The sequence below is a fragment of the Leiobunum rupestre genome, chromosome 10, assembly GCF_980474605.1.
Source record: "Leiobunum rupestre chromosome 10, qqLeiRupe1.1.hap1, whole genome shotgun sequence".
Taxonomy (NCBI): Eukaryota; Metazoa; Arthropoda; class Arachnida; order Opiliones; family Sclerosomatidae; genus Leiobunum; species Leiobunum rupestre.
Window position 1 is genome coordinate 5,996,824 of NC_143393.1, and position 10,289 is coordinate 6,007,112.

Below are 10,289 nucleotides of genomic sequence, written 5' to 3' on the forward strand. Positions count from 1 at the left end.
CATGTTTAAATTATAGCGACATCTATGAGCTAAAAATAAAAGTAACCCAATTGAAAAACTGCCATCTACCAGATATTTTTAAAATTTTCACTATTAAAAATGGTGAATAATCGTCCACGATAATCGTAATACCGGCTTCGTTTGCGTGGTAAATATGCAAATTACACTAAAATTTACGGAAGTAGACGATATTTTCGTGTCTTTTTAAATTATATGATTATACGATTTAGCATATCAAACTATTAAATTCCTAAATATAAGCCTATTAAAAAGCTAAATAGGTCACTAAAAGATTGGGAAACCTTAAAATTCACGTGGTATTTAAAGGGGCGATACATAAGGTTATGGGTATTATTACCTTTATCTCTGAAACCTCAATAAAACAATAGAATTTTCATTGCTTTTACCAATTCCAGGTAGTGAAAATGAAATTCAAGTCTGTGGCATGGTTAATGTTCGCTTTAGAACTATATTTCATCTACTCAGTAATCGCAATAGATCACCGTAAAGTTGCGATAGAAGACAATGAGTTTGCAGAGTTTGAAGAATTTGATGAAGAGGATGATGTTGTAGTTATCAAAGAGGAAACCAAAAAAACAGAAGCTCCTAATTTTCAGCCAAAAGAAACTAAGAAAATTGAAGAGGAAGAAGAGGGGGAAGTTAAAGTGGAAGTTAGTAGACAAATAAAACCGCAATAGAAAATAGAATATCTTATATATGTCATTAATACGTAGGATGACCTGGATGACGAATTTGATGAAGAGGAATTTGAGGGGTTGGACCAAGAGAAAATTCAAAAGGGAAAACCTGCAGAGAAACCTGACTTAAAAATCACCAAAGTTCCTTTACATTTAAGAAGCAATTGGGAGAGTTTCTATTTAGAATTTCTATTCATCGCTGGTTTACTCATCTACTTCATCAATTTCATATCAGGAAGAACGAAAAATCAAAACTTGGCTATGGCCTGGCTCAATTCTCATAAACAAATTCTTGAAAATAACTTCACATTAGTAGGTCAGTACTAAAATGGTTCCGTAAAAATATTTTACATAATTTAATCTCGGAACTATTTAAAAATGGCAGGTGATGATGGTAAAAAAGAAATTGAAAATCCTGGCTATATCAAAGTCTCGGAGAATGTTTACACTCTTTGGTGTAGCGGTCGTGTTTGTGTTGAAGGGATGCTAGTAGAACTTAAGTTCTTAAAAAGACAAGATTTAGTTAGCGTTATGTCAAATTTATTAAGGCCTGCCTCCGACCAAATAGTAATAATTATTATACTTATTTCAGAAAGTTATGACTGTAATTGGAACTAAATTCTATATTTTTCAGATAATTAGGGTTAATATGAATGCAGACGCAATGGATAATTACGTATTTTGCTTAGCGAGTAAGAAAACATCTGTAAAATTAATGAAGGATATGAATGATATTGTAAGTAGGGTAAATTGAAGGAAGGGTATTAGCATAAGTGACATAAAAAACAAAAGTGTGACACAATAATAATGGTCAATGACAGTTTGTCACAGAGCAATTATGTAATATGGGTTAGGTCTCAAATTTTAAAATAACTACCTTAAAGTGAGGCTTTTATTTCGATTCAGTAACTCTTAGTTAATGTGCCCAAATTAGTAAGCCTTGGCTGTTCCGTAAAAAGGGGGCAGCAGAAATTTTTCAGTTATGCTTAGCCAGCAGTTCCAAAGACTAGTACCAACATAAGTGTATAATATTATTATATAAGTTAGACACTTTCTATTCTTCACATGCAAAAGGTTTACTGAGAGCTATTCACAAGAGAGACTGCATTACGGGCTTCATTGCTGTTTTGCGACCACACGTAGCGTTTGACAGCGCCTTCCTAAGGGGAGATTTTCTTCCATTGATGACGTCATTCGTTACTTGCGCTCAGTAAAAAATTACCCAAAGTAACAATATTATACACTTATGGTGCCAATTATCTGAATAATTTTTTATCCTTAGCTATCAAACCAAACTTTTATTAGAAAATTTAGTGTTGGAATGTGTCTTAACTTAAAAACTAGTATATTACTCAGGTTTATACTAACATAAAACCATTTATAGATTACGTTTTGCCCTGAGAAAAAACCTGCGGAGAAATTTGGGTTGTCTTCCAATTTTTTTCTAATGAATGAGATTGGTGAAGTTGCACCAACACTTTTGGACGGTAGAGTAAGTTTGCCCGGACAAAATTTCACCTTGTTAAAGTTAGATAGCTGTCTAATTTATAAACTTTAAATCTATAGGTAACCTCTATTCTTAAGAAATACGAAGATTGTATAGATTTCCTCCATTTTTCTGACCAATATTCTGGAGCTAAAATTCAAGAGTAAGAAATCAATATGGTATATAAAAGAGAAACTAATTTAGTTCGAATTTGTAGAGAGAATCAGGCTACTAAATTACCTGAAGTTAAGAAAGCTTTGATTTTTGGTTTCAATGGTAAGATTTTTACTTCCTTCCCATCGTAAAAATTTAAAGTGGAAATTAAAAAATTAATATAGTTCCTGGACGGGGACACATAAACGCGGAATCAATGGAAAATGTTAAACCGCTCTTGCAACTGGTTTTCTACTTCATGGATAAAGTTAAGAGATTTAAATTGTCAAAAGAAGTGAGTTAGTTTTGATAGGAAGAATTAGGTCAGATTTCCCTTAATTTCAAAAAATTTTCAGGCTAAAACCAAGTCCGATAAGAATCGTCAGAAGGTTGAAGAAGCTTTCTTAAAAACGACGCATGCTCAACGACAAGAAGCGGCGCAACAAAGAAGGGAAGATAAGAGACGCGCGGAGAAAGAACGAATCATGAATGAAGAAGATCCAGATAAACAAAGAAAGTGGGAAGTGAGTTATAACAAACTGTATAGCTTTATAGAAATATATATAAAATATACATAATTATTTTAGGAAAGAGAGCATCGACGTGAATTGAAAAAGAAGGCACCAAAAATGAAGCAACTGAAAGTAAAAACATTGTAGAATTTTATTAGTTTTTACTATTCTTTATAATTTTAAAAAATCGGATTGGGTTTTTTTTAAATCTTTAAAGACGGACGTTTAATTGGATAGTTTAGAAAAATAATTTAGAATAGCGCAGGTTTTTTTCTTATACTTACCAATGGAAAAGTTTCAATTTTTGATTTCCTTTTTTGTTTTTCTTTTTTTCTGGGTTAGATGAAGTAAGACATTCAGATAGTTCGAGCATTCACTGTTTGGAAATGTTAGACGCTTGAATTTTCTGCCAATATTTGGCCACTTCAATGCCTTCCCAGTTTTTCACTTTCAAAGGTTTAAAATAGCTAAAAAAAAAATTCAAATTCAAAAGAAATAATAACATTAAATTGAAGGGACTTAATAGAACTACCGCTAAGCGAGATTTCTAAGGTAGCTTTAGCTGTGATTGCTAAGCTCCACCTCAATTTTAAAAGGTCCCTTTTAATATAACTCACTTTTCTAAAATGTAGTCTAGTACTTCCTTTTCAAGTTCATTCAATGGTTCAGTTACATTTCTCATATTTTCATGTAAAAATTTCAACCTAACTCATGTGACATTAAAAAAAATCTAATTAGGAATATTGAAGAAGTTAGTTTTTATTACGCCTAAACTTCAGCGCTCAAAATGGACCGGAACACCGTTCCGTACAAGTTTTTTCTCATATCGTTCTGGTTCGTAAATATTATTTTTTATTGCACAGTTCACGTTTTTCAGAATAATCGGAAGCTTTGAAAGGAAACACGTTCCGGTTTGTCCATTTCGAGCACTGCAAAACTTACGAATTAAATCCAACTAAATGAGTCTCAGGGCCTGGTAAATCAAACGCGTAACAAGAAGCTAGTCTTGGTAAAGAAACTCCTTTGACCTTAATTTAGATTGAATATTAATTAATATTCATCCTATTAAGGTAAATTTCCTTACTTCACAATAATCATTTGCTTTTTTACAAGCATCTCTAATTTCTGAGCCAGCGGGATGCCAATCAGGTAATTTGGCTGGTGTTAAAAGTCCCATTCCCAAAAAAGATGCATTAATAATGCCAATTCCCCTTTCCTATAGTTAAAAAGATTTAAATAATAAAATCTTTAAACATTTAACTTAAATTGGAAAATAACTAATCAAAAACCAAGAATTTAAGTTATTATCCAATTATATTAGTCACTCTGGATTGTTATCAAGCCCAATATACCTTGAAGAATTCCGTATATTTTTGAAGTTCTTGGTCAAATAGAGTATAACGGGAATATACCAAAATGGTGTCAATTTTAATGGTAGATTTTTCAATAATCTCTCTAAAATCAAAAAATAAACACATAAAAACAAGTAAATCCCATTAAATAGAAGCCTACTTTATTTTTTCAAGAGAATAACTTGTGAGTCCAATGAATTTTGCTTTTCCACTATCCTTAACCTTTTGTAATGCGGGTAAAGTTTCATTAACAATTACCTCTGGTGATGGAGAGAATTCGATATCGTGCACCTAATTAGAACCAACTTTCTAAAACAACTTTGTTTCTCACTTTTTACATTTAAATAAATACGCACTTGAATAACATCAACGTAATCAAGTCTCAATCTTTCCAAACTTTCATCAACACTAGCTAAGGTTTTTTGGGCACTAAAATCAAACATATTTGGATAATCCGGTTTATAACGTCCAACTTTCGTTGCAATGTAATAAGATTGCCGTGGTATTTCAGCAAATGCCTATATGCAAAATTTACAAAAATTGCGTTTATATTTAAATCTGAATCTCAACTGTTAATTCCCTATCCTTTTTTTTAGCTTACTTGGCCTAAAACAGTTTCTGAATAGCCACACCCATACCACGGTGCAGTGTCTAAATAATTGACACCACACTTTACAGCTTCTCTGACAGTTTCTATGGCTTCCACATCAATTTTGGGATTATGAATGTTCCCTAAATAGCCAAAACCACAGCCTGAAAGATTTTTTTTATTTTATATCTTTTTTTAAGTAATGTAACATTTAATTTGATGTGAAAATACCAAATCCAAGTTTTGATATCTTAAGTCCTGTATTTCCCAAAGTATTGTAAGGCATTTTTGACACATCATTACACCTGTGAAATCCCTTCACATAGGATGGAGAGAAGTCTAAAGTTAAGTCTAAAAAATCTGGCCTATTCATGTTGTTTTTTAAACAATTTGAAATGGAAAGTTACGACATCAAGGCACTCGAACGTTAAAGGGATGATGAAGGATGAATAATTAAATAGAGATATGACGTTTACAGATATATTACACCTACACGCGAGATAAAAATTTCGAACCTTGGACCGAAAAAATGCGTCCTTGAAAACTGTTGAATCTCCCGCCATGTTTTCTGCCGTTTCAAAAATATCTTTACATGGCTTTATATCTAGTCTTTCCTAAACACACAAATACTAGATACATACAAATTATATAAAGTTGACTATCGGTTCTCATAAAGCTTGCTATTTAAATATTTAAAATAAACTAAAAGTCTATCGTAAGGTCCCTAAAAACGTAACAAGCTGAAGGTTTTTTTAACGTCTACAGTATTTGGTGCATAACATTGATAAACATCAATGAGATTTATCTTATCAATATACTATCCACAAATTTCGAGTTGTTGGTGAATTTCTAACATAATACCAATTGCCCGATATAAATATTTGATATTGTTGGGGAAAATACATACAATTTCTTTAATTTCTTCCGTTGTTAAAGTTTCCGTGGCGAAAACGAAATTAGTGCGGCTATACGACTTAAGCCTAAAAATGACTGTTTTCAAAACCGCGGGAATCACGTTCCCGGAAGTTGGGTTAGATTAGTTCATGCCGCCGCTACCAAGTGGCGCTATTTCGAAAATTTTGACGTCACTGTGAAGAATGGATGTAGTAGAACATTTTCCTAATGTCATACTTAGGGGTATTATGTAACTTATGTTAGTATGTATATTTATGCTAGCAAATAATAGTTCTAACATTTATTACCTTTATAATGGAGAAATTACCAAATTCAATCAAAACGAGCGAGTCTCAAAATTTAAAATCCCCAGCAAAATCCCATATTCAACCAGTCATGATTTGACATAAACCCAACAATTTGTGCTTACTTCACAATTTTTTTCATAAGAATCTGGTTCTGGGCTTTTCGGACTATTTTTCCCTGACTCCGGTTCTCGAACCAGGGGTCACTCCCTCAAACTAGTCAAACCCCGAAGGAGAACCACTCGGCGGTTACATTTTATCTCCCACTCAGTTGTTAGTGACTGGAATGCTCTCCCACAATCTATTGTTTCGATTACCGACTATTCGCAATTTCGTTCCTCTTTGAGTGACCATTTACAAACCTCTTCGTTATTTTCTGGCCATATATCGGCTTAACAAATCTGCATCTCTCCGAATACCTCTAGTTCGAAAACGAGTCGTTTCACGATTTTGGGCGAGTTAGAGGCTTCTCTTATTATAGGCTTCTGGTACAAGTTACATTATAGAAAGACTGTCCAGTACCAGTTGGGATAACAAAACACTTATTATCTTCCAAACAGAGGTTTGGTTCAAGGTTCGTAACACTAATTCTTTTCCAACATTCAAATCCATAATTTTGCTATTACAGCAGCCAACACTTGTACCACAAGAACAGTTTATTGTTCTAACAGCACCACGGACCCCACAAGCCAAAATAAACCTGAAAAGATCTGCACTCATTAACGTATCATGGGAATCGACGGAAACCAGCTCCTGCACTAGCTAGTTTTAATAGAATGTAAATGGCACACACGTAGAATAGTTTGCACGTTCAAAAACCGTATTCGGGTTTTATTAAATACAATAATTCAACAAATAATTGTTTACAAAGTGGTCTCGATTACACCGCCTTCAGCTGCAAAGCAAGCTTGAACTCGGACAATCATATCATCAAATGAACGCTCTATCATTACTGGTGTTACTTCTTGACAAGCAATTTCAATTATCCGGCAAAGTTCGGCTCTCATTTCAATAGGAGTTGCGTAAACTCTTTCTTTGATAAATCCCCACAGAAAACGTCTAGCGCTGTCAGATCGGGAGACCTTGCAGGCCAAAGAACTGGACCATTTCTTCCGATCCATCTGCGAGGAAATCCCATTGAATTGGGAATAGTACCGTATGGATGGTACCTTTATTTGCTTAAAATTTTCCAAACACGGTTTTTATTGCAAGCTAAATCGGCACTCACGGTCGCGCAACTTCTTCGAGGGTATATTGCAAAATATGCAAGAACAAAACTGTTAACAGCTCACTTTACTGTATTTGGGGACGGTCTTCGGTTCGCTCCGCTCTTGAATAACGAACCATAATTCGAAAGATTGATGATCTCGATGATGTTAAACAAAAAGTGACTTCCATTTAAATTCCAAAAATATACGATTATTTATGTCTTTCCCAGTTTTTTTAAAGGCTAAAAAACGTTTGCAACAAAAATAATGAGTGAAATTTAAGATGAGTAAGCTATGCTTTCGTAATAAAGTGCGCGACTATCGCTTTCCAGGATAAAACAAGTTTATTTTGGCTTGCTCAACTTTTAAATTTTTCAAGTCACTTTTTCAGTGAAACATAGGTCTTTTTCCATCGAAACAAAGGTATTCGTAGATTTCAGATGATTCTCTACAAATTTTCAATTGACAAAATTGATCTAGCACCTCAGGAAACAATGAAATTTCACCATTCAATGTCCCCCGGTGTATTTACTTAACCATAAAAATTTCATATTTCTACATTAAGTAGTTTTCGTAAAACATAACTTGTCCGAACCCAAAAAAACACCCTGTATTGTACAGAAGCGTACTCACGAGAGAGATACCAGTTTATTGAAAAATGCTACATGGTTCTTCTCGAACCTATCATCATTCACGTACTGGGCCACCACACTTCCAGTTTATCTCAGGATTATGCTGCTCGTCCTCTGCCATACTCTGCGACTCTGGTGCTATGGCCCTATCTCGCCCTCCGCCTCCGACTAGCTTTACGCACTTCAATTCTGCTTCACCATCTCATGTTTATGGAACGTCTCAAGATACGAACATGTAGTTTGATCAACATGGTCATCTCCGCGTATCTAAACTGTTTGCGGTCTTTCCTGCCTCTGCCGCATCAAGCTTGTTACAATGCCTCTTACACCCGTTCCATCCTCACAAATGCTGTGTATATTCGCCAGCATAAAGTCGCATTCGCTGCCATAAGCGAAACACACTGGTCTTCTGACCACACGGAAGCTGAGCATACTATTTCAGGTTATTCCCTTCTCTTGCCTCAGACCCGCAGGTGTTTCAGATCCTCAGCCGTAGTGATCATGGAGTTATCCTTTTTCAGACCCACTTATGCGGTCCCCGTCCCACTTTTGTAGTGAGACCAATTTCTTGTCCTTCAATGCCTTTTTAACGTCAGTTGACTGGTCCCTGGTATTGGATTCCTCCACCATCGCAGAGTTCTGGTCTGCGTTTCTTGGGGTGCTTAATGTCAGTATTGCCTGCTTTGTCCCGATCAAGCACAAGCCTCCTACTATTCCTAAGCCCAACCTTTGTATGTCTCGTAGTAGATAATTTAAGATTGGCGCCGGGTCTCGTTTTCTTCGCGCTAAAAAACACTCTGTCCCCCTTACAGTTGAATCTCCTCAATCAGTACGGTGCCGCTCGTAATACCTTTACCTCCCATGTTCGTAATGCCAGCTGTAAATATGAAGCTGACCTAACTACTCAAATTCGCGTTAACTCTAAGACATTTTGGGGTCTTATTAACAAGTTTAGTTCATCGCGTGCTCCAATCTCTGAACGACTTTCTCCAGTGAGCCTGGGGACAACTTTTCGGATTTTTTCTCCTTCAATAGGCGTTTAAATAAATCAACCTCCCAGGAAATCGACAAGAAGTAATATTTCCAAGAGCCAGGACCCGCAAGGTATTGTTTATATAGTGCTTGCGGAATTAATGGAAAGTTTTCACCTGTAAACAGAACGTTGTGTTTTTGCCAAGCCTTAATTTGTCAAATGCTACCTGGTTAAAAGAAGAGCCATGGGGAACGCTTGTTGCTTCCGTAGAGGTGAAAAATTTCCATTATTTTAACATTCGCTATATAAACAGTGACTTGCAGGTCCTGGCTCTCGGAGATATTACTTCCTGGCGATTTCTTGGGGGGAAGATAATTTATTGAAGCGTCTATTCAGGCTCCCCTACTCGCGGTCATACTCTTAAGCATAAGTGTATAATATTTTTACATAAGTGTGAAACTTCCTATTCTTTACATGCAAAAGTTTTACTGAGAGCTATTCACAAGACAGACTGCATTACGGGCTTCGTCGCTGTTTTGCGTTCGCTGGCTAACGCGTCTCACGTAGCTTTTGACAGTGCCTCGCCAGGGGGGATTTTCTTCTGGTGATGACGTTACTAGCTCTCAGTAAAATCTACCCCAAAGTTGCTGGGACATTTTTATCATATTTTGTCAGAGTTGCCAGATGGGCGGTTTTCCGCCCAAATTGGGCTGCTTTGCGGAGGCTGCTGCGGGGAAAAAACCTTTGGGCGGGAGGCGGTTTTTTGGGCTGGTTCCCAAAATTCGAGGCGAAGTAACGGGGTACCGGTTTTCCCCCTTTCAACCCCATCCTTCATAACGGGAATTAACGTTCCTAGAAAATATAAGCTGGACCCAGCTTTGCAAAGTGTGATGTTTTCAATAATTTTCCAAAATTATTTTCAAATAACGCGCCAATTCCCGTTCTATAGCAGAAATTGGTAATTTTTCTTGGGCGAGAATTTGGGCTCTTTTGGGGTTAATCCGATTTTGGCTTATGCGGGAATTTGGGCTTGTTTTAAAGTTGGTTTGTGCGAGATCTAAAATATTATTCTGGCAACTCTGTATTTTGTGTATTATTCTGTTCCATTTAATTTAAACGAAGATAGTATAATACCAGAACTCCTTACTCTAGATTCGTATTCTGAAAAGTTTCCTTTCTTTCAACAATCGCTATATCTAGAGACTTGCAGGTCCTGGCTCTCGGAAAAATTACTTTTCGGCAACTTCCTTGAAGATGTTTTATTGAAGCGCCTATTGGAACAAAGTGAAATATTTCCCAAATGTGGTGGTGTCTTGATTAAAAACGTAATTTTTGTCCCTAAGTTATTGAGTTAATATTAGAGATGAAGCCAGCACCAGTAGTGAGCTTTTGGCGTTGAACATTTAACATATGACTATCACAGCATGGACTGTATTATAGCTATAATACAGTCCATGGTTAAAACTATTCACTTGCCATTTGCTGTC

The 10,289-nt window shown here is 35.8% G+C and overlaps 2 protein-coding genes across 4 annotated transcripts; one reads left to right on the top strand and one right to left on the bottom strand.

Annotated features, from left to right (window-relative positions):
- Positions 1-19: 19 nt before the first annotated feature.
- Positions 20-3,330, top strand: LOC149923426 (PAT complex subunit CCDC47). Of its 2 annotated transcripts, XM_090160432.1 has the most exons (12): positions 20-148; positions 417-671; positions 735-1,014; positions 1,084-1,265; positions 1,333-1,434; positions 2,083-2,190; positions 2,265-2,347; positions 2,402-2,460; positions 2,523-2,632; positions 2,694-2,861; positions 2,925-2,981; positions 3,192-3,330. In XM_090160432.1, exons 2-12 carry the CDS (start codon positions 426-428, stop codon positions 3,198-3,200), a joined length of 1,404 nt encoding a protein of 467 aa, XP_090016558.1. In that variant the 5' UTR covers positions 20-148; positions 417-425; the 3' UTR covers positions 3,201-3,330. The 2 variants fall into 2 exon arrangements, with proteins under 2 accessions (XP_090016558.1, XP_090016557.1); XM_090160431.1 differs by lacking the exon at positions 3,192-3,330 and having other exon boundaries at positions 2,925-3,011.
- LOC149923427 (uncharacterized) lies at positions 2,921-5,448 on the bottom strand. Of its 2 annotated transcripts, XM_090160434.1 has the most exons (11): positions 5,306-5,448; positions 5,022-5,106; positions 4,803-4,954; positions 4,558-4,719; positions 4,362-4,492; positions 4,202-4,304; positions 3,934-4,065; positions 3,792-3,877; positions 3,467-3,553; positions 3,134-3,316; positions 2,921-2,975 (listed from the first exon to the last, which is right to left on the bottom strand). In XM_090160434.1, the coding sequence occupies exons 1-10, from the start codon at positions 5,351-5,353 to the stop codon at positions 3,223-3,225; spliced, it is 1,080 nt and encodes a 359-aa protein (XP_090016560.1). In that variant the 5' UTR covers positions 5,354-5,448; the 3' UTR covers positions 2,921-2,975; positions 3,134-3,222. The 2 variants fall into 2 exon arrangements, with proteins under 2 accessions (XP_090016560.1, XP_090016559.1); XM_090160433.1 differs by lacking the exon at positions 5,306-5,448 and having other exon boundaries at positions 5,022-5,247.
- Between the last annotated feature and the right edge of the window lie 4,841 nt (positions 5,449-10,289).

Coding starts and splice junctions, on each gene's coding strand:
- LOC149923426 (XM_090160431.1), top strand. CDS start 426: ATGAAATTCAAGTCTGTGGCATGGTTAATGTTCGCTTTAGAACTATAT. Junction 2,348..2,401: donor TCTGGAGCTAAAATTCAAGA/GTAAGAAATCAA, acceptor TCGAATTTGTAG/AGAGAATCAGGCTACTAAAT. Junction 2,862..2,924: donor ATAAACAAAGAAAGTGGGAA/GTGAGTTATAAC, acceptor TAATTATTTTAG/GAAAGAGAGCATCGACGTGA.
- LOC149923427 (XM_090160433.1), bottom strand. CDS start 5,163: ATGAATAGGCCAGATTTTTTAGACTTAACTTTAGACTTCTCTCCATCC. Junction 4,493..4,557: donor ATTACGTTGATGTTATTCAA/GTGCGTATTTAT, acceptor GGTTCTAATTAG/GTGCACGATATCGAATTCTC. Junction 3,554..3,791: donor CATTTAGTTGGATTTAATTC/GTAAGTTTTGCA, acceptor CACATGAGTTAG/GTTGAAATTTTTACATGAAA.